The 24,162-nt window shown below is 39.2% G+C and overlaps 1 protein-coding gene across 2 annotated transcripts; it reads right to left on the reverse strand.

Moving 5' to 3' along the window:
* Positions 1-7,420: 7,420 nt before the first annotated feature.
* Positions 7,421-22,231, reverse strand: WASHC3 (WASH complex subunit 3). Of its 2 annotated transcripts, none has more exons than XM_085049618.1 (7): positions 22,106-22,231; positions 19,816-19,914; positions 17,516-17,581; positions 16,334-16,462; positions 15,474-15,581; positions 12,142-12,206; positions 7,421-9,200 (listed from the first exon to the last, which is right to left on the reverse strand). In XM_085049618.1, the coding sequence occupies exons 1-7, from the start codon at positions 22,154-22,156 to the stop codon at positions 9,116-9,118; spliced, it is 603 nt and encodes a 200-aa protein (XP_084905744.1). In that variant the 5' UTR covers positions 22,157-22,231; the 3' UTR covers positions 7,421-9,115. The 2 variants fall into 2 exon arrangements, with proteins under 2 accessions (XP_084905744.1, XP_084905743.1); XM_085049617.1 differs by having other exon boundaries at positions 15,474-15,584; positions 22,106-22,229.
* Between the last annotated feature and the right edge of the window lie 1,931 nt (positions 22,232-24,162).

A 24,162-nucleotide genomic window follows, 5' to 3' on the forward strand; every position in this document is an offset into this window, starting at 1 on the left:
CCCATTTCTTCCTTCCTTCTTTCACGTGCAGCACAGACCATTTACAGAGAATTACAGGTAGTTCCTGAGAAAAATGATCCAGGACAAGAGGAAAGGGACAGCAGCCTTAGGAGGTTTCCTATTTACAAACTCTAACCAAGAGGCTTCCCTTCCCTCTCACACAACTTCACAAAGTTGTCTTGTCTTGAAAACAACAACCAAACCACACAATTATTCTGCTACTACTTTCCCAATATTACCATGAAATAATTCAGATCTTGAATAAATTGTTACTGCTAATTACTAATTGCTAATAGCATTAAACACCTTAGTGCTTTGGGTCTTGATTTCTTTTGTTTGTTTTTTTTTTCTTGTGTTTTGTTAAAGAAAATTTTTTTTTAAGGATGATGTGAAATATCTGTGATTTCTTCTAGGACTCTTGGATGGAAGTGCTAGGGAGAGGAAAAGCTTTAAAGCTTTTATGTGGCTTTGCCTTCCCCATTTCTTCTTTCCTGATCTAGAACCATCTGATCTTGGCTTGTGCCTGAAGTCAAACAGACCAAAGCTCTAACTGTGATGGTGTCAGTAATTTTGTGGAAGGTTTCATCACCATTTACCCCCTTCTTCCCAAATCTTGAGCAAAACAACCACAATAAACCCAAGAAAAAACCACTTCAGAGCAAGGTGAGGAGAAGCCAGAAAGTGGTTTGTGATGGCAGGAATTACAGGGAATAGTAAAGAGTAGTGCTGACTTAATGCACTTCAACTGAGTGCTGTTGAAGGCCCTTGGGACAGCAGAAAGAGAATTTCTGATCTCTGAAAACACCAGAGAAGTTGACTGGGAGTGGTTTCCATCAAATTAACAGCTGCTATAGTTAAAAAAAAAAAAAACCTGCCATAGCCTATTTTGTTAATTCTTTGTTTTTTAAGAAAAAGGGTAGTTCTTGTAGACAAAAACCTCACGTATGTCACTAAGGTTGCAAAAAACACTCTGTAAATGCTGTCATCAAACCAAACCAAGCAAAATTACTCTGCCGTGGATAACATGTGGTTACCATTTGTTTACAATTCAGTCCAGCTATCAAAACAAGCTAAACATTTTGCTAAATGGCTCACAGTCATTGCACAAAGAGCACAGATTAGGGGAGGAGATCCACCAAGATTTGCTCTTCTGGTGGCAGACAAGGTGCTGATCCCACTGCCAGCCCAACATCTGAAAAGAAAAGGAAGAAATGCAATGAATTCCCTGTTAGTTTCATTGAATTCTTTATGAAAGAGAGGATTTAGAAAGAGGAGTGGGATCTGAGCTTGACAACACATCATTTTCCTAGTGCACCAATGACTTGAGATCAGCAATTGTAATTTGTCTGGAGGATAAACAGGGCAATGTTTTGCAGGGAAGAGCTGTTGGAGGTGATGTGCAGAAGGGGAATGTCTGGTTGCCTGGGGAGGCTGAGGGGAGGTTTGCTTCAGAGCCAAGTGTCAAATATCATCTGTTTTCACTATAATACTATGTAACAAAACATAAAACATGGCCCAGTGAAATTTTCATATAAGTGGGGGAGAATTTAATTGTTTTGCTTTTTCTTCGCTGTCATTTCTTCTCTGGTTCAGAAAGATGTTTGATGGAATTTCATTTGCTTGGGTCTTGAACATAACTGAAGAATGTGCACTGCTCAGGAACAGATGAAATGTTACAAATTGGAACTGAAAATATAAACATGTTGGGAAGTTGGGAGTGTTCATGTGAGGATGTGTGTGCACGGATGCATTTTTTTTGTGATGTGAAAGAGCTTCTGTAATAAAAACTTCCAAAATCTAAGGATAAAGATGCTGTCCAGTATGAAGTTAAGCATCAATGAATGTTTCTTTCTCCCCAGGTCACTGTGGTTTTGTATGTAGGCTAGAGAAAAAAAAATATTAAGCAAAACTATGAAGTGAAGACTGGCACTAAAGTGAATTTGCTATGCAAACCTAAAATCAGAAATGCTGTCTATCCTGAGCTGAGGTGCATGTGCTCTTGGAGAAAGGACATGAAATGGATTGGTCACAGCTGCCTGCAGCTGACAGATACAAAACCTGGAACAGGTAAACTGATGCTGACCATAAGTTCCTCCTGTGTGCTCTTGCAGGTGATTTCCTGGGTGATGAGGAGTCTCACACAATTAAGTACACACTAGAAAATGGCCAAGGTGTGGCATTTAAAACTGCATGGCTGCTGCCTGAGTCGATTGTGTGACATTTATTGTGGCTCTAGCTTGACTGTGTGCTCAGTGTGTGAATGAAATGGGAGTTTAGCTGCCTTGGAGACAGACTGAAAGCTAACACACCCAAAAATCACAACCTCTTCTCAAAAAGGAAGGAATTCAGGGGAAGGTGGGGCTCACAGCTCCTGAAATCACAGTTTTGGGGTCAGCAGAGCCCCACTGTGTGTCACCTGGCAAAGCCCACTCCTGACAGCATGTCCATCACTTATCAGCTGTCCTGGCAAAGGCATCTGCCAAAGGAATCCAGTGTCAAATACTTGGGCACGATTGAGCAATTCACCCTGGAGAGCTGGGATGAGCAGCACAGCAGCACAGCCAGCTGTACAGGGTGCACTGGGCAGCTGCACTGGTGCTGCTCCTGGCTGAGGCTCCTGGCAATGCTGGACATCCTGGGGAGTTAGCAGCACGGAATGGAGAGAAGGGATGATGCCCAGGAGGGACAGATCCTGGAAAAACCAGCCAGAGCAGGGGGTGCTGGTATGTGTCATGATATAGACACAATAACTGAGATGGAAATACCATCTCTGGCAGGAGAAAGACAAGTCCAGTTATGCAACACACTCTGCTTACAGGGCAGGAGGGAAGTTTGTACTCCACCTGATTTCCTGAGGATTGCCTTGCACAACAGCAGCACAGCATGGGCCACTTGTGAGCACAATATCAATAACTCCCAAGGAGAGCCATCCTATTGTTCCTGTCCTCTCTGCCAAAGCTTCAGTCACCACAAAAGCATGGCATCTCCCTCCACCCAAGCTGGTCACATTTTGAAATCTTTTCCTGTAAAAGTTTACTTAGAGCACGAAGTTCAGGGAAATGAATTTGATTTCCTAGGGAGCTCAAGCAAAGCCTGACTGGCTTTGGTTTCTGAGGTGTGAGCTCATGTGTGTGTTTCCTACAGCAGGGCTGCAGAGCACACAGCTTTCTGCTCATAAAAAGTTCTGTTGAGGGGGCTAACCTTAGGGGAAAAGCATGAATGAGTTTTGGGTTACACCTCTTCATGGCATGGACCACTTGGGGTATAAGAAGACTTCAGCCAGGGATGCTTCACCTCAAATGCTGTTACACCATCTCTCCTTTTACCCATTAATTTTTATCAGACCCATTTTATTTATTTATTATTAATTTATTATTTATTTATTATTTATTTTTTATTTATTTATTATTTATTTTTTATTTTTATCAGATCCATAAGAACCCCACTATTTGGGATGCCTTCCTCTCCTCCCTACCCAAATGTGACTGAAACTAGCCAAGAGGTTCTGAAAGTTGAGGGAAACTAAGGACAGACCTGTATAAAGTGATGTTTTTTTCCACAGTAAATCAGGCTAATACACTTTTCACAATTAAAGCCTGCAGGAAGCATCACAGAGTTATCCTGTGAAATGGAAGAGCTCAGAGGAGAGCTTGGTTTCAAAGAGCTCAGCAGTGACTGAGGAACAAGGATGGCAGGAGGCTGGAAGAACAGGAGCAAAGCCTCACACAACAGAAGAGGAGGTAAATATAAAAGCTAAGTCAGAAGCAAGGTGAAGTTACAGTTATAAAAACACTACTAATAAACTCCTACCCATGATATTTTAACAGAATTCAGCTGCTTTGAAATGATCTTGACATATGCTTTTGTGCAGGCAGGCAAGCTTTTGACATCAGTTCCCTAAACCACAACAAACACATGATAAAGCATTATGAACCATTTTTCACCTAATCCACTTTTAAAAAAATACTGGCTGACCCCTGTGGGAAAAGCAGTGATGAAACAACAGAGAAAAAGACAAACTCATTTTCTCTGTTCATTTCCCTCTCTATTTCTGATGTGCTTTAAAAGCAGGTGAAATGGATCCAGAAGAGCAAAGGATCCTCTCAGCCCACAGCAATATTCTCTTTCAAAGAGCTGTTGGGAAGCAGTGAAGAGAAATCAATACTGCAAGATGTTCACAGAGAACAGTTCAGCTTCACTGGGGAAGGATTCCTCCTGCCCTGGAAAAGCAGGTCAGACTGTGCTATAGGAAATCACAGCAGGATTATGTAATCTGCTGGGAGGATGATTTCAGCTGAACTCCAGAGATCGTTTGTTCGAAAGCAAAAAGGATAATCATAATTCTTAGGAGAGCTGTTATTTAAAAAGGGCTTTGGAAGTTTATTTCCACTGTCCAATTCTTCCCAGCAGGCTGGCTCAAAAGTACTCAAGTTCTCACTACTGCAAAGGACTTAAAGGCTCAGGTTTATTAAACAGTTGATGGTAATCACCTATAAAAAGAACTGCTCATATAAATGTAAAGAGATACTCTCAGATCCCTTTGTTCTGCCCTGTATTTTCAGTAAAAGATTGGCCACTTCACTACAAATTCTGATTCTACAGACCAGGCCAGAAGGCCATCGTGAAGCTCAGGAAGGAATTTCTAGTGCACATTTGCTAGAGCATTCTAGAGCTTGAGAGGCAAAGAGTAAATGACCTAAATCAGAGGATATTATTATTTACCCTTTCGTTCCCTCAGGGAGAAGGCAGCAGTTTTGAAGTCTGAAGCAAAGAAAACCAAGTGGCTGCAAAGTGAATGTTTATTCAGAATTTTCCTTTCCACCCATTAATCTGAAAATGGGAAATATACTGAATGAGAAAACAGTCCATTAGTTTAAGGTCAAGACACAGCCCTACCATTAAGAGAAAAAAAACCAAGCAAATAAAGCTGAGTGCTTTGTGTGACATCTGTCTTTGCCCCATGATGTGCATTTTAATTTATGGCCATTCAGACTTGTTTCTTCAGAATGTGACACATCCTGTACTGAGCTGGTTTCTGTCACTCATTTTTTGTATGGCATGAGGAATATTATTTTAATTTTCTTCTTAGTTACCCTCAGAATGAACAAGCCCATGGAACTCCCTCAAAATAATATCACATTAGCAGAGTTAGTGAGTGAAACCCAAAGCAGGAATACCCACAGCTTCCCCAATTAATGAGAATATTTTTGGAAGCACTAACACTTGCATAAAGAGAGCAACACCTCAGACCCCAGCGTGGGCATTTGACCTACAGGCATTTCACACCACAGGATGTTGTCTAATTATCTGAATAAACCTCAAACCAGATTTTCTGAATCACAAAATACATGTCCCGTTCTGCAGGCAGATCATGCAAGATTGTTACCTCAGCTCAGCTTTTCAGACAGAAAAATGGAACTCCAGAAGGATTAAGCTCGTGGTGAACTTCAGTTTCTTACTGTGGGAAGCAAAACTGATCTGATCACACTTAGCTCAAAGTGCTGACCTTGGTGATATTCTTTTTTTTCCAAGTACAGGCTATAGTTTGTTATAAATTTTTTTTTCACAGAACATCAAACTATACACTTACTCACTGGTGTAAATAACACACACTGGAAAGAAAAACAAGAGAGAGGAAGAGACTCAGCTTGGAAAAAGAACCATCAATTTTCTTCTCAAATGTAGCTGAACAGAAGACTTGAGAGGGAACAGATTAATGATCACAAGTGCTAAAGCAGGCCTTCACTATAAAGTTATTATCATGTCCAGATGTTGGTTTTGCCTTTGACAGTTTTGTTTATGTTTTACTTACAAAAATACAGATATGCATCTAATCTAAGGGCTCTACATGCATTTAAAATGCCTGTAATATTGTTAACAAGCTGACCTTTATGCATTCTACACTCCCATTCACCTGCAAAATGAGGAATATTATGACGAGATTAAAAAACTTTGTTTAAACAAACAATATATAATTTACTAGTGCTACATAATTAGTATTAACAGATGCACTCAGTAGTTATTCCAGCAACACTCTGCAGTAGTTTTCATGCCTACAAATTGTAATAATGCCCCAGATGATGAGTTTAAATACATGCAAAATTAGGGTACATTAGCTGTGTATTACTGACACCTCCAAATGTATACTGTATCTTCTAAAAGCTGTTGCAAGCATTTAAAAATAAAAGTATCTTATAAATGTACCTCTTCCCTTGCAAGTATCACACATATCTGATTACTGTGACGCTGAAATACTCCTTCCATCTCCTATTCCAAAACAGATGGCAAATAATGAGCACCTTGGAATATTCTCTGCTCACAGCATTTAGCTTGTGGTTAAGGACTTTCCAGCTCTCTGGGTTAGCAGCACATCTCTAGAAAACTGCTGCACACCAAGGAGGATCAGCAGAGCTGACAGAATTCAGCCTCAGACCAACCTGCCCACACTGGATAGCTCCTTGTGTCAGCATTTCCTGAGCTGAAACATCTCTGATTCAATTTGGCTACAATGAAGAGCAAAATGATGTGTTTAGGAACAGAAGAGCTCAAGGTGGTCAGAGGTGCCAAAGGGAGCAGAATGGCTGCTGAGACACTGAATGTAAAAAGGGATGTTTTTATCTTTTTTACCCCCTGGCTCCTCACAGTTCAGGAATTTGGATTTTTTCTGTGCAGGGTATCACCACTGAACTGTGAGAAGAGACAAAATTTTCCCTAATGCTTCTGCAAGTCTACCAATGCTGCACTATTCCAAAGTGAACTTCTACCCTGAAAAAACCTGCAAGTCTTAAGCAGTTAAATTCACAATCACTATTAACAAAATTGTTATTCTGTGATGTATTTAATTACTGATTAATTATCCCTTATTTTAACAAGTGACTGTAGGTCAGAGGCTTTCTCATTCCACATAAAAAAGACACACAGTGGTATAAAAGACAATTGATTTCAGGGTTTTTTCCAGACTAAAATTATTTTACACAACAAGTGTCTTCAGAAACTGAAGGTATACCTTCTTAAATCCCTTTTGATAACTTTATTTCTTCAGAAAAATAATTAACTACTCTGTCTCCATTCAACTCTTTAAATCATGCTACTTTCCTTAGAGGTTCATGTCAGTTCAAAAGTATCAAACATATAATACTCAATAATTTCAGCCCTTAAATTTGCTCCTTAGAACAGTGGCTGTGGGATTTTCAGTTCTCCTGTAGTCAGAGTGCCACCATGGTCTAACTTAAACTCCAAATTCCAAAAATTTCCAAATTCCAAATTCCAAACCCCAATTTCCAAAACTCTTCCCCTTAGGCTAGCATGTTGCTATAACTTCAGCAAAATTAATTCTGGAGAAACATGAATTGCAGGGACTTTGGAATAATTTCCATTGTCTTGTTAAAAACAAGATCTAGAAATAAAATAGAACCACACCTTTGGTTTACAAAGTATAGCTTTATTTATACAGATTGCTTAAATGAGTTTTCAAATATAGATTTTAAAAAGTCGTGAGTGTTTCAATATATACATTCTGAAATAACATTATCACATTTACATTTGAAGTACTTATTGCTAATATGTTAGTATTTATTGTGTTTTACCAGGTGTTACCTATTAAGTATTTTTGTTTAAATGTTCAATAGTAATTAAGCCATCATTGAAATCTCTAGACATCCTCTATGCTTTAATTCAGGCATTAATCTGATTTACAGGTTATGGAGAGCATAAATATGTCTGCTAGGCTTAAATGGGAACCATGCTTAAGTTACAGAAAAACAGAAAAAAAGGAGGTAACCTACTGAAGTGGCATAAATAACTAAGAGAGAAGGTAATGACTCAGTCATAAAGGCTAACAGACTTAAATACTTGGAGCTTCAGTTTTAATCTTCTCTTGGTTGCAGGAAGAATGTGAAATAGCAGAAATTTAATGACTGCCTGGCACACAGCATTCTGGTATAATCACAACAATCTGGGGAATTCAAACAGACTGGGGAGGATTTCATGTGGAACAAATTGTATTAAAGAAGATTCTTTAACGAAGTATCATTTTTGAGTCATGGGGCACGTGAAGTAAGTTTGAGGGGAATCTTCAGGGCACGTCAGGCTCCTAGTGCATTTCTTTATATTGTTCCTCAGTGCATGCCTCAAGAGATGGCAAGGTAGTTTTATCATTATACAAACTGAATTTTAGCTTCTTTGCTGAAATGATCTGCAAAGGCACCAACTTGGAGGTGATTTCTCATCCTAAGCAAACTGCTCAGCCACAGCTTCTTCTGAGTAAGGCCAAGAGAAGTCAGAAAGTTGTTTCAACTGACTCACATACAGTGAGAACTAGTGAGAATCTGGTGTTCCATTAATAATTTCCCTGTCCCTTGCTTTCTTCCCAGGGTCATTTTCAAACCCACTTGCCTTGTTTGTTGCTTTCTACAACACTGCAACCTGAATTTGACAAATCAAGCCTTCTAGAGTAGGAGTTTCTTTAAGAACTTCATACAGACTCTAACATGGCACTGAATAGCAATATCTGCTTTGAAAATAGATTCAAAGTGGGTTTTAATGTTATTTTTCACTTGTATTTTAGTTTTTCTCAAACCTGAGTACCACTGATTTGCAATTACCACAAGAGAGCTGACTTATGTGTAATTCTCGTTGCATCACTGCAGATATAGTATATTGGCAAAAAAGTTCAGCTCACCAATGAAACATTTTCATTTTCCAAAGTTAATTTACCTTTAAGGTATGGGGCAGAAAGAAGGCAACTTAGGTTAAACGTGTTACACAGAAAATCTAACAATGACCACAATGCAGTTTTAGAGACCTGAAAGTTTAGAGGTGTGGAATTCTTAGGGCTCTACAAAGTAATTTCAGCAGAGTCAAAAAGGAATCTGACATGATGCAGCATGAAAACCACACAGATCTCATGATTCATGTCCATGGGGGAAGGGCTCAGGTTCAAACACAGTGCTGTTCAGACTTTCCAGAGGAGAACAAGGAGGATCTTAGCTGTAAAAACCACTGTCAGATAAACCATGTCACCCACATGATCCACACCAAACCCACGGTCTGCCAAAGCTCCAAACACACCAGCAGAGGATTCAGCAGAGGATTCCAAAGGCTGAAATCAGTCTCCTCAGTCACTGAATGAAGATTCACTGTCAGAAGTGTCTTCTGCTTTGCCATCCTCTCCCCAGGCAGGCACGGGGGCATCTGGGGTCCTGCAGGCAACACAAACATTCCATGCTGCAATTCCAGCTGGGAGCACAAGCCACTCAGCACGTACCACCTCTGGCCTTTCCCTACAACTGCAGGCACTTCATTTCCACACCATTTCACACATTAACTGTTTATGGTTCACAAACTCACACCTCAGTGCTATTGCTTCACCTCCAGCTGAAAGGCAAACACTAGAAACTCTAACTCACTGGACATCCAAGCTCTGCAGACACCAGGGTGAATGCAAGCCTTTGATGGCTTCAGAAATGATGACAGATCATTAACAAGTGGCAAACACTTGTAGAAAGAGTTGAAAGCAGGCAATAATGATTAATTCAATTTTTTTTTTCAATCTTCAGAGGTTCTAGGGTTGAAAGGAACATTCTGTACACCGTTGAGCAGTGTAAATAGTACACGAAAAAAATAAGACAGGAAATGAACAATATTGTATCCAACTAAAACTGCAGGGATAATTTAGAGAAGCAAAAAAGAATTACTCAGAGTGGAATTTGGCTAGAACGTTGGGTTAAATTTGACATGCAAGAACAGCCATGGGATTTTTATTGACTGAAATGATCAGAGCACTTGTATTTAGTTTTAAAGTGAATATTTAGGATGGATCTTAACACTGTGGCAAAATGTTTGCTTGGGGAATCTAGTGGAAATGAAGGTGACAGAAGCAAGCCATCTAAAGAGTAACTAGCATTATTGCCTGAAGATGCTGGCTCTCCATGGACTCTCCCTCCTAAGTATGTAATGAGTTTGACAAACAAACAAGACAGATCCTGATAAAGTCTGAAAGCAAGGTAGAAAATACACACATAATTATAATTGGGGAAAAATGATATTCAGAGAAACTCACTTCCTGTACGACAGTTAATATCTCTTGGATAAAATATTACATTCTAAACTAAGCTGACAGCCATATTAATCATCCTGTTCTTATTTATCTTGGGGGTACAGAATTTCATTCCCAACTTAGTTCTGTTTAGTATAATTCCTCTGCTGGGAATCCCTGAGGTCACTCTGAGGAGTTCCTAACCATTTTGTGTGCAAAGATGAGAAGCATGTTAAAGAACTGCAGAAGAGCCTTTTCCCTCCCCCTGCACACCTCTAAAACAAATTAAGAAAGCATTTGCTTTCTCATGCAAATACCACTTCACAATATTTTTCCTTGTTGCCGTGGCAATGACAAAACAGAAGAGCTGTGCAAAGAAATGTGATCTGGAGAGATCAGTGTAAAACCTCTCATTTATTAAGGAGAGGAAGATGGTGCTGAATTCCTTTTGCTCATGAGAGCAGGACAAACTGTCCTGGAACTGCAGACAGGCAAGAGAGGAAGGATAAGAAACAAAAAGGTAAAGATAGGCAAATTGGGAGCTTATAGAATAGGCAAAGTTGAGAAAGGAGCAATAACCAGAAGCCAAAAGGACAGTGTAGAAACAACACTGTACTGTTAGAATTAGCACATCTGCAGGCACAAAAAGCCCCAAGCCAATGGCAAGGAGCTGGGGGATCTGCAGGAAGTGACTGAGCACACAGCCATATGTGTATTTTCCTAATTTTCTCTGGGACTGAGTGAGCAAATCTCAGGAACCTGAAGACCCAAGAAATGTGGTGTGAATGGCAAGATACATAAAAAAAAAGAAGTCTATAATATCAAGGCAAAAAAGCAAGGAAATAAGAAGAAAGGTCACACCTGACACCTTAAAATATTCCCCATTATGCACCTTGCCAAATAATTAGCTTTCTTTAATCAGTTTTCAAACCAATAATATTTTAAAGAAAATCTGACTAAGCATTGCTCTTGCACAGACCTTTGAAGAGACTTTGAGACCCCAAACATATTCTGTGAGCCTCAATCCACAGTAATAATGGTTCTCTCTTAATGAAAAATGGACAATCCAACAGCAGATACTTTTCATGAAATAGGTTTTGAAATTTTAACCTATTATCTTTTTATCTACCCAAAAATCCACCCAAAAATGGTGAAATAGCAGCATTTATAGAAAGGTATGGACTTGAAACACAGCAAAAAATGCAACACATTTAACACACATATAGAAAACCCACACTTGCTAAACCTATCTCCAACTTGCACAGGGTCTTTTTCTTATTTCTCATTCCATCAGTAAATATATCCACTGAGAAATAACTACTTTAGGCTTATTTAGACACCAGGAAGTAGCTTGGAGCTAAACTGACTCATCATATGATGATACTTCAGGTTTATTTTATTAAACAAGTTGCTAGTTTCAGAATAAGCCTTTACAAAATGTAAAAAGGCTTCACTGGAAAGGAGAAATGGACTTTCTAACACCCTGACAGTTTCTGAAGAGAATGCAAAAGTACTTCAAACACTTTGGTGGCTGTAATGTAAGAATGGAAGTTCATACTTTCATCAGTTCTGTGAAATAATACAGTAGAACTAAATTAAACGTCAACTGTAAAAAAAGACCAAAATCAATGTTTATGGCCAGATAAGAAGCTTTGAAAATTAGTATCTATTCTTAGTAGTCTTCACATCAGATTAACTCAATCAACAGCCAAAATTCTGAACTGCTGACTTCAATTCACACTGTCAGTTTTGAAGTCAAGTTGTACACTCCATCTACTGAGGGAATCTGGAAACAACTGTGTTGTCCCTCATGCATCTGGCAAAATAAGATTGAGTTTGTTCTTATTACACTGCAATAATGACATTTTCTTATTGAAGTGTTGAAAGAAAGTATTTGGGGAAAACCTCAGAGTCTAAACAGTGCAGTGGAAATGGCTACTGACCTTTTATTTGAGTGCTCATTGCTAAATGCACATTGTCAAATGCTAGCTTGTCACTGCTGTAACTCACAACACCTTGAACAACCTTTTCTAAGCACATGTTTTTCCAAATTTTTTAACCACAGGGCTGCACTCCAGCCCTAGTGAGAGTCCCAAATTACTTACTCAAGAAGATCTGGATTTAGCCCCTCAGAAATCATTTTGTTTCGTATGGCCATTACAGGAACACCCTGTGCAGCAGGAGGAAGAATAATATGAAATTACTGGACACAAACAGGTGATGAAGCTTAATTCCACAGGTACTTTTAAACCACATTTCATATCAATTTATGCATGTCACTTGTCAAACAGCATGGAACAATAATCTCAGTTGCTATCAACATAAACCTAGAAGCAAGAAATTATTGAGATTCAAGGCCCTTTTAATCCCTCTTATATTCATGACAAAACATCTAGAAAAAGTTGCAGGGAGAGAATAAAGACTGGATAGACATATTTGCAATTCATGCAGACAGAATCATGAAGTTATCTATATGGGTAAAAATATGAAGAAAGCACAAAGTAGTACAAAGCCAGCAGAGAAGTTGTGCTAGGAAGATCAAGAAGTCTTGGGCATGCTGAAGGTATAACCAAGAGAGAGCAAAACCAGGGAACTGCACCTGCTAGCCCTCCAGAGGGATCTGTTAAGGCAGTGCTAAAAACTGGAGAAGTCTAAAAAGCATGGAGAAAAAGGCAAACAGCACATGAGAAGAGAAGCACAAATTTAAAGTGACTTCTCTGAGTACAACTGGTTCTGCAGTCAGGCTTGACTCTTCTGTGACTTGTGGACAGATTTCAGCCAACTATGTGCATGTTAAAAAATCCTTCCACAGCTTCTGCACTTTATTTTATTCATCAACACCTAAACATCCCCTCAGCTTGGATCACAAACCCAAGACCCACATCCTCTTAAGAGACACTTCCCAACAAACTGCTCCTGTGTTTCCACTAGTGCTGCTCAAAGGCAACTTGTTGCTTTGCCATCTCCTGGAAACCACCAGAAACACCATGTGGATCACTCCATGCCAATATAGGATATGGGCAAAAAATACCAAAACCCAAATGTGGACACAATTTCTGATTTGAAAGGGACAAAGCTACTGGTGGTCTAAGAAATTCTAAATGAAAAGTGGTGTAGGACTAGTATCTTGTGTCCAAAAGCAAGTCAAATAGTGATAAAATCAAGGGCAGCCATGACTCCTGTTGCAGAGGAAGATGTGATCCTTGTGATGGCTCCACAGGAAGAATCACAGTCAAGGCTTGTGCAGGAGCACTGTGGAACAGCAGAGTACACAGAGGTACAGAGTTCTAGCAATCTATCAGGCATTGTATCAAAAAAAGTCACTCAAATAGCTGCAATGTAATAGTTTGGAATAAAAGAACATCTCAGTAATTCACAGCTGATGTACATTACAAAGGTGAGTATTTTGAATATTTGAGTATTTCATGACAGTTTAAAATTCCCTTATTCTAGTATAGATTTGGACACCAGGGACTGTGTGTCTATACACCATCTTGTACTAATGCTTCTTCCCTTGCTTGACTGCACTTAGGGTGCTTTTCCCCAGGAAAGTCACTGATGAGTGAGTCCCCTCAGAAGTCACTGATGAGCTGTTTATGCATCAGCTCAAGGTGAAAACAGAACTGAGTCACATCAGACAAAGCAAAATTCATATCTGCTGTCAATCAAAGGGAACTTGGTGTAGGGCTTCCAAGAATGGGTTGTTTTTACATTCACACATGGAGTGTGTTTTATTTCAACATTGTGTGCATTAAAATCTGCAAGAAAAAAATCCTCTCAGTGCTCTCATGTATCACAGATTCACAAAATCAATTGCAGTTTAATCAAAATAACCTTTAAGAGCAGACTTCTTATCTGAAGAAAAACAATTAAGATTGTACCTATACCTGTTTATAATACAATCAGGGCATTACAACTACTTTACCTTTCATGCTTTCCTGAATTTTAATTTGCAAATATGACACTGTTTTTCTGATTTCTTTGAATATTGTTGTAAATTTAATAAAGTAAGAATTTAGTATCCTCAACTCACTCCACCAAAATGAATTTGTCACAACTTCATGGAAGAGCTACTTTGAGCATAGAATGGTGCTAACTCTTTTACACTACAAATATTGTGAGTAACAAACAAATGATCAGTTCAAATAAATCTTCAGCTAGAACCTTAATTTGGGCAAATAAACGACACTAACTGAAATACTTGACCGGACGAGGAGACAAGTCTGGCAAAGACAAAAATACACATTAATTTGTAGTATGTTAGTTTGACTTTCCTACCACACTGTTTACAACTGGCAGGAAAATAACCAGGAATTGCCAGTACACAGGAGAAATGTGGAAAGTGAGATCTCACTCCTCTAGCAGCCACCAAAAAAAAAAAAATTCAAAGTAATTAGACCATCCAGCACTTTCAAATCCACTTTGAAGTCTGGCATTAAATCAATACAGTAACATAGTGTTCTACTCTCTGCTACTATCCCACTGCTAGGTTTTCCAAATGGTTTGTAATTAGCTACTCAGAAATGCCAATTTGTGATTCAACTGAAAAACAAGCTCTGGAACATCATCCAAAGAATGAAGCAGATCAATTGTAATAATTTCTCTGAAGACTGAGTGAAACCGTGAAGTTTGTTTTAACATAAGCAACATTTTATTAATACTATGACATAGTCATACTTTCCAGAATTAAAATATATATTCTGGAGGAAAATTTCCACTGACAAATTGAAAATCAATTGATATAAATTCTTTGTTTCCAATCTCATTTTTAATTTTGTGCATGTGAAATGAGCTCTTCAAAATGTCACAAACAGTCTCCCATTCACTTTCTCATTCCCTCATTAGCTTTCACACATGTAAATATTGAGATTATATTCACTTATTTTCTATTTATCTGTAGAACAGACCACAGATAAAGAGAGGAACAAAACCTGCATCGTGAATAACAGGGAACTGAGTGGAACCAAATAGTGAAGCAATCCTTGTACCTCTGTTTTGGTCTTTATAGAAATACCAAGTACTCCTGTTCTGGACTATCCTTGCAAAGCTGTATTTTGTACCCTACAGTAAAATCAACCTGTAATCATGTCTGTATGCAGGGAATCACTCCAATTCTGCCAGGATTACTACACTTTCAGTGGCATCTCCTGTGCCTCTGGCTAATACCACTTTGCATTTACACATTTCACACTTTCACTCCACAAGTGTACCAGCAGAATTTTGTAGGAAGATCTTGCCAGAAGCTGTCTGAAAGAATATATCACATTAATTCATTTATTAGAGAAGATGTACTAGAATATTGTGATGATTAGCTTAAAGATTAAAGCTTACTGTTGCAATGTATGTTTTAAGACATTTAAGGTTCACTTACAGCTCTGTGTTATGTCCCACCTAAAAATAAAATCCTAGCCAAAGAAGGACATGAGGACTGACTTACCACTTGCACCATTTTGAGATATCTGGCATATCTTGGATCCTTGGCCACAGTTGTGACATTTTCTGTTACTACCTCTGTTTTCTGCAACCCTTCTTCTTGTGTGTTGTTCTGCTGTGTGTGAAGAACAAACTCTTTAATGGTTAGGTGCAAACAGCAGACAGATGGAGATTTCAATCCACAAAATTGGGTATTTTATGGTAAAGTGCAATTCTTCATCAAGATTATTCTGATCTACACTCACAGAATTAAAGGTTTCCAAGATGTATGAAATCACAAAATCCAAGCCTTTTGTTGTTCATTGTTACAGGAGTGTCTTTCTGCTTTTCGTTACAATTTTAAGTTATTTAATGACACATGAAAAAAACCCAAGAAACAATAAACAATAATTTCACTGATAACCCTGTTAATAACCCTTTTAAGTTGTATTTAATGAATAACACAGCACTAAATGTAAATGCTCTTTTTGAGCTAAAAATGCTCTTTTTCTCACATTCTGATGAAAGGAGAAAAGAGTTGGAATGATGTGATTTAAACTGTTATTTTCATTCATGACCTTCTCAGCCCCCTGATGTAATTCATGTTCATATTTTAGTGTGATTGAAGAACAGGAAAGAGAAATTTACCATCAGATTTGAGTTAGCTCTAATTATTTAAACCACATAGTTAAGAAAGCGTATAATCTTTTTTGTTTTAAGTCACTTGTTAAAACAGAGTGATTAGTGAAAAGCTTAATTTTAGATTTTTACAGTTGATTGCTCACTTCCAATAAACTTGCTTTTTCTATCTACTTCAAATGACATTACAAACTTAACCTGGAGAGCTCTATTCCTCCAATGCACGAGTTATGCTTCATTACTTACTCCAGACTGAGGTGACTCAGCTGTCTGCTGCTCTGCAGTAGCTTGTGCCACAGGACCATTTGTAACACTGCTCACATTTGCACTAGACACTTCAAATTTGACATCTTCCAGGCCAGGAATAGAGGATAACTGAATGCAAAAAACATCATCAAATAAGCAATGAGCACATCATAACACTACATGTACAACAAATTCTGCAGCATGCTGCTTAGCACTTATTGGCCAGGTAGGTTTTACATTAGTAAAACTGTGACTTTTTATCACTAGTTTTGGTATTTTGATTAGGGGAAGAAAGGATATTTCTATTCAGCTGGCTTCTACAATAAAAACCCCCAAGCACTCCACTGGAGCTTTCACTGTTAACACAAGGCTGCAGAGCAGGAAAGGCTTCCACACCTTCCCAGCATTTTGCTACTGCACTTATCAACCACACCAGAGCCATGCAATCTCTGCCACTTCCCCTACAGTGAAAGAAATCATGGCAAGAACAGCTCTGTCACCTAACAGATGGGTGACTGGTTACAAATTTTTCAATTTTCTACAACTTTCACTTTTTTTAAGGAAACACTGAGAGTGGATATTAAACTCACTGCATATCTATTTGAAGGAAATTCTATTTAACATGATTATGAATAATTCCCCAAAAATCATCAATACTGATGATTCCTAATTATTTTGAAATAAGTTAGTGTTAGTAAGCACTGTTGGTATTACTACACTATTTTTTCCCATGAAGATCTTAATGAACAGCTTCAAAATATCCCACCCTTGCTGCCAGAAAAGCCAACCAAAATTGCCTCCATCATTATTGAAAGAAGAACTGGTTAAAACTTTATAGTGGGAGGTTTATTGACTGTGGGATTTTGTTGGGTTTTTTTTCTTTTAGTAAATTATACACTATATTTTCTATATAACACCATAAATTATAACCTTTGGTCCCTTCAGCTAAATGAGATAAATCAAACTCAACTTTTCCACTAGGTACTATTGGTTCCCTACTTCTGTATCAACCACATGTTCAAATGTTACACAGTATAAGCAGTAAGGCATGCAAAGAGAAAATTTTTGATATCAGGATTTTATATTAGCTCCTTCAAATCATTATGAAAATGATTTTGTCAGCTACTTCTGAAATCTAGGAGGCTGTCACTGTTGGAAGATGAAGTCTATATCCATACAAACCTTTGCATCCAGAATGTTGAGTGTGGTTTCAATTTGCTGGATACGGAGAGAGAGTGCTGACAATTTCTACAACAGAAAACAATCAGGATGTGAAAACACTCCCCTGTGCACTTGTACACACAGAACAGTTTGCATCTTGTTAAAAAAAAAATCAGTTTTGTCTTCTACCTGCTGAAAGCAGAGTCCAGTGTAAATGAGATTATTCCCATTATGAAATCAATGAAGCAATGACAACTCTTTTTAGTAGCTACAGCGGTTCAAATTATAAATTACTTGACTCTGCAGTTGGTTTGCCCATATAATGACAGGAATGCAGACAGACTATGTACAAAAGGAAGCCAAAGTAAATAGGGTATTACTTTGGGCAACTGGACAATAATGGTAGCCATATTGTACTCTCCCAGTTACCAAAAGATCTTTCTTCAAAGCTTCTTCCACATGTGGAAGATGAAAAGGGATGATGTGTGCGTATGTAACTGAGCAAATACAAAGAGAAAATCTGATAAATAATACAGCAGGTGATTCAAAGTCCTACACAGTCAAAATCCATAATGAATCAGAACTAACCAGACACTTTATGTGCTCCAGGTGCACCTCAATCAAATTTTGACTTTTTGGGTTTTTTTTTTTTAAATACAACGTAAGTTTTTCTAAATTACTCCATAAGAACTGCCAGTCTTTTAACTAATCACTACCATACACCACCAGACCTGTCCAAGTGCAGTTGGCTAGCGTGCTGGCTGGCAGATATGTACCATTCTGACAGCTTTCTGGCACCTTGGCAAGATTCTGCCTGGCTCTGAAGCAGAACTTTAACACCCTAAGAAAATGGCAGCTCTGCCAATATGCTAGGAAAAGGAGAAGGAGACTGACAGGAGTTAGTCTTTTTGGATAGTGCACTGACTTGTTTACAGATGGTCCTTTGTTCATGAGGAGGAGTCAGTTCCTATTGGAAGGAACTCTGTGTCCTACATAGAACTGGGTGAGGGGGAGGAAAGATGTACAAAAGACAATTATGCAATTTTAGAGGTCTATTTGACTAGACAAGAGCCAAGAAATTTAGAGTTAAGGATGGTGTCAGACCCGATCTTGAATTTCTTGGCTTCTGTTGACTTACACTGAGGCCTTTCACTTTAAAAACACTTCTGTGCTTCGTAAATACAAAAAACTTCTCAAGGAGTATATAAAGCAACTGTTTAGTCTCTTGGGTAACGACACATTTTGGTTAACTAACAGCTGTTTTATTAGGCAGAATTCACAGTGCTGCTGCGTGCTCAAGGTGGCTTCAAATATACATTTTCTGATTTCCACAGTGCCCGTGGAAGAGGGAATACTGAGATCAGGTGACAACTGAGTTTTGGGCAACTGACAACAGCATCGTCAGGCACTTACACTGTCCCACCTATCAAGTTACAAGGAGTTTGAAAACCTAGGAAAAGTTACATTTTTCCTCTGAAGCTCTGTATATTCGTGTGGTAGCCAAATTTTATACTTGTCACGGGTCTGGCCCTAAACTTCACCAAAAAATAACAGAATTTCTCAGATTACATGGCTTAGCCTAATTGGATTTGACTGCTGCCTTAGCCCAGCTGGCTAGAGCTGTACAGTACTCTTTGTTGAATAAACTAATGAAAAATCACAAAAAACCCCCGAAAGACAAAAAGGTTACACTGAAAGCCACATTAGAAAACACTTTTTCTACAAGGGAGGAAGCATCTTGTCCTGCTCAGTGGACAATTCTAATCTTGTTGGTCTGATGTATTTCCATGGACTCCAAAATCACCACAAAAACTTACTAATCCTTACTTTTTACAGGAAGCTAAAGTTAAGGGCTTCATGTTCTATAATAACCACTTGCCAAAAATGTCCTTTTCTCAACATAAAAATTATTTACATTCAGAGTTTAGCGTATCACTCGTTTAAATTCCAGGTGATAAAACCTGAAAGGAGGTTTTGATGCAGCACAGGAATTATGGCATCCTTCTTCCATAACAAGACAAGAGCCACAGATGAAGCTGCTCAGAACAAATTCCCTGCTTCAAAAAGTTCAAAGAGTATGCCAAATGCAAAAGCTTAAGGAAACAGGACTGAGTGTGGCACAATCAGGAGTTCATGTGGATCCCATGGGGAAAAATTCTGTCTTAAGCACTTACTCGAGAGAAACCTTGAACAGAAAGCTGGCTACATTTTTTGGTTTAAGCTACCACTATTACTGCATCAAAAATATTTGAATGAATGGTTCTCATTTCTAGAATTTTTTAAATGGCATAAATGGACAGCTGGGAAAATATTAAACCCACCTCTTCACAAACAGTAGAAAAGCGGTTGAGAAACTGCACTGTGTGAACCACAAACTGGTTCAGAAATGCTACAGTTCTTTTCTGCTGAATAGCAGGAACCTGCATTAAAAAATATAAGAAAATTAGATTACACATCAATGTCAATTTTCACATTTGTATTCGAATACTGTTAAAAATGTAGACTTTTAGAAGATATTATTTGGAAATCTGTCTTTAAGTGTGTCTGCTATGAATGCATCAATACACAAACTATTTCCTACCACAGAGATTTACATATGCACTCATACAAATCCTTTGCCACTAAAAATCTACTAACATGACAACTGAGAATTTACAGAACACACAGAAAAGGCAGCAAGACCAAATAAATGAAAGACTGTTGTCTTAAAGAAAAAGCCTTCAGATGAAATTGTGAATATTCCTGAAAATCGGTGTTAATGTGTTTTAAAAACAGTGAGGAAATCAGAATCTTTCCTTCTGGAGTTTAAGGAGGAAAAGCAAACTTGGCCAGCCATGCTAATACTCAGTTACAACTAACACCACGACCAAAATAATAAAGTGTAGTGATGTTGCTGTCTAAGTATTTAGTGGCTACCCATACTGGTTCTTATTTGCAAGCCCAGACTACCCTAAAATGACCAAAAATTACCATCCAAATCAGTTTTGATGCTCACATCCTTTTCAGACTAAAATGTAGAATCTTATGTTTGCCAAAAAGAATGGTGGTCATATTGTAACAGACAGCTGGCATTTTTATTTAAACCACTACAAAAGACTGGAATCAGGAATTTCCACACAAAAAAATTACGTCTAAAATTTTAGTGCCTCAGCGTTGATAACCTTCGACAATCGCTTTAAGTCTTAACCTTTGCAGAAGAAATTAGGCTATGAAATTGTCATTGATTTAAGTTGATGATTTGCAAGGAAAATTATTGGCAGCCAAGCTTTCCTGAAGCACTGAACATCAGTTTGTGAACACAGTGACTCTTTGGTCTTCACCTCTTCTTTACTCGCTGATTTGTCAGGGCATCCGACATGAAACTATCTTAAAACACCCTGATTTTTTGTGAGACTTTGTTGCTACTATCTCGAGCCTTCAGCCTGTGCTCCTGTTCAACATGATATAAGCAAATTCACAAGCCGGCATTTTTAGGAATATAATATTGAACATTTATTAGGAGAACAAAGCCTTACAGCCAGGCAGGAGTGGCAGGTTTGCCTTATTCTCAGTCCCATGCCCTATTCATTTTAATGTGCGCTTAAGTACTTTCTGTAACTGTTACATATTCATCAAGTCCAAAAAAAGCTATTTACACTCCAATAATCCCTCCTTCTTTGCTCTATGCTCCAGTCCACCAGGCTGGCGACATCTTGGTCTTCTGGCTTGTCTCAGGGCTGAAGGCTGAAGTTTTCTTTAGCTCTAATTCAAATTTAGTTGACACTCTTCTCAGGGAGGTGTGAATATAAATAACAGATTTCTTGGGATGCATGAGGTCTGTTTCTTTTAATTCCTTCAGGGCGTCTTGATCTCTGGCTTTGTGGCTTATCAGTTCAAAAGACATCTATTACCATGTATTTCTTACCACATTTCTAGCATGCTCCAACTATTACATAGTTCATAATTCACTCCTTGTTTCTACTGAAATATATTTTATCTAAGTGCTACTTTACACAGTACCTCATCACTTACAAATGCTAAATTCATCTATGCGAAAGCCAACATTCGCTATCCACTCATTTATCACAAACAGGACCTGCTCAAGTTCAGTTCTGTGCTTCCAAAACTTGTCAAGCAGTGTTTTTGACCTTAGCAGGAATCTGTGGGGTGGCAGAGAGCATGGAAGAACCACCGGGTCAATTTCTACGCTCTGCATTTAGGAAACTAAGAAGAATCACCGGGTCAATCTCTATGATCTGCATTATAGGAAACTAAGCTTTAAAAAAAGCTTTTGCAGCATTAAAAGACACGAATAAACAACTTCACAGGGGGTTTGTCTCGCAGATAGATGGCTGAAAAGGCTTAGTCTTTAAGCACAAGGCTTAGTCTTTAAATACAACGTTATGACAGAACTTGTAGCAAAGCGTCTCTGGCCAACAGCTGGAGGCACAGCCGAGGCTCAGAGCTCGCTGTTCCCGGGCCGAGGGCAGCACGGTTACCCCACACGGAGCTCCGCTCGCCCGACACCGCCGGGCCTGGCCGCTGAGCCGGGGGAGACGGCGCTCGCCCAGCACCAGGGCCAGCGCAGCCCCGCCGGGGAGCAGCAGCGGCAGCCCGGAGCTCAGCCCGTACCTTGGTGAGGTCAATGCCGGAGCCCACGATGGGCAGCCCGTCCTCGTCCATGGCCGGGGCCGGGCAGGGAGAGCCCGCTCCCGGAGAGCCCCGCCGTGCAGCTCGGCCCGGAAACAAACCCGCACCGCGGGCGGAGCTGCTCACCGAGCGGCCTGCTGGGAAATGTAGGCTGGGCGGGAGCCGTGAGGGCAGCGGTGTCCCGCGTGTAAACACAGGGTGTAAACTCCGAGTGTAAGCCCCGAGGGTAAACTCCGAGTGCAAAACCCGAGTGTAAACCCCGGGTGTAAACCCCGAAATAAACCCCGAGGTTCTGGGCTGCCTTCTCTAGCACCCGCCTTGTGATGCAAGAGGTGACAGCCGCGGAGTGTCAGGAAATTAATCTGCAAACACCAGAGGTTTATAGCCAAAAAGGAGACAGAGGAGTCCTGTAACTTATTCATGAATTAAGGGAGAGGTCATGGGCATTTCCCATGGGGTCTCTAAAACTGATAGAGGACATAGACTCTTTTTATCCTAATTTCCCGGCTGCATTTCCCTCTCTCTCCCTGTTGGCTGAGGTAGTTGAGAGGCACAAACTTCCCAAATCTCCTTATACAGAACCCCTTCTAATATACATCCCACCCTACACCTTTTTTTTGTGTCTTAGTTCTTTCTCTCTAAGTCCAGGGATTTAGCACAGCAAGTGTGTTTGCCAATTAATGGAATTCCCATGGAATTTATGCTTCGTCCCATTGCTTCTTTCACCTATCAGTATCTGGCTTCATGTACCAATAAGCCCCACAGTTTGTTTGTAAAGACATTTCCCTGTCATTCCTCTCTGAGATGCTCACACTGACACACAGCACTCCAAAAGCAGCAGGACATGATGGTGTTTGGGGAAATAAAGGACCTTCAGTCATCCCCTGCGGTCAAAAGTCAGAGGAAATAATGAGCAAAGCCTGTGCTCGTAAGCGTAATTTGAGTGGGGAAGGGCAGCACTTTGGATGTGGGGAATAAAACTAGGGAGCACTGAGTTGCCCTGGTTCTTCCGAAAAAGACGAATTGGGGTGATCTGGAGGCTCTGTTTACAGCAGTAAATCCAAATAGATTGTAGTGGGGAAAGGATTTGGTGGAAATTGTCCATGGTTACATCTAAATACTGCTGTGCTTAATAAGCTCTCCTAAATTCAGGGCACTGCAGAAACCACCATAGTCTGAGGGTGTCAGGTGGAAGCTTCTCATGTGATGAGATGAAAAAAGATGCACTAATTACTGTAATATTTGGAGATTAGATCCCAAATGTACTGTGCTAATTTTGGTTTAAAATTTACAAAAATTCTTGGCTTACTTCCAAATTATTACAGTTTGCCAAGCATTCTACAAACCTGTATGCAGAATCAATGGTGGCTTTACACAGAGCACTTAGCTCTGTTACTCAAGTTTCCCTAAAATTCTCATTTATTTACTGATACAACTTTTTTTGGACTTTATTACTTTCACAACATATTTATTACTAACCTGCTGTCACATGCATATCATTATTACTAAGGCAGCATATCAGAGTTTTTTGTCCATACTGCTTTAATTATTGACCAACTTGTGATTCATACTATGCTTTGGAGCACTGACGTGTTGTTGGCAATTTCTCGCCTCTCCCAAAGGAAGAGCAGCAGGCTAACCTACAAAATTCAGTGGGTTTAGCTTTCAATTCCTAGCTTCTAGTTGTGCAAATTTGGGCAAAGGAGCTATTTGTTTAACTTTCTGAGCTATTTGTTTAACTTTCTGAGTTATCTTGCCACCTTAATTACTTTAAAATCCCAATTAAACTACATTCAAGAAGAATTAACCTCATTTATCATACAGTGTCTATAATAAAAGTTTTCCAGGCAATGGCACAGAAAATGAATAATGTAAATGCATAATCAGATCTTATCTGAATTTCTAGGTTTGTAAGGCTGGATAAGAAATCTCACAAGAATATGCTCTTCTGTGAGCTTTCTGGTACTTCCTGCTTTTAATTTGGCCAAAAATACTGCATAGAAAAGTGCAACACAGCACTTTTTCTCCCAGCTGGAGTT

The sequence above is a fragment of the Lichenostomus cassidix genome, chromosome 1Ab (assembly GCF_008360975.1).
Source record: "Lichenostomus cassidix isolate B80296 chromosome 1Ab, HeHo_3.0, whole genome shotgun sequence".
Taxonomy (NCBI): domain Eukaryota; kingdom Metazoa; phylum Chordata; class Aves; order Passeriformes; family Meliphagidae; genus Lichenostomus; species Lichenostomus cassidix.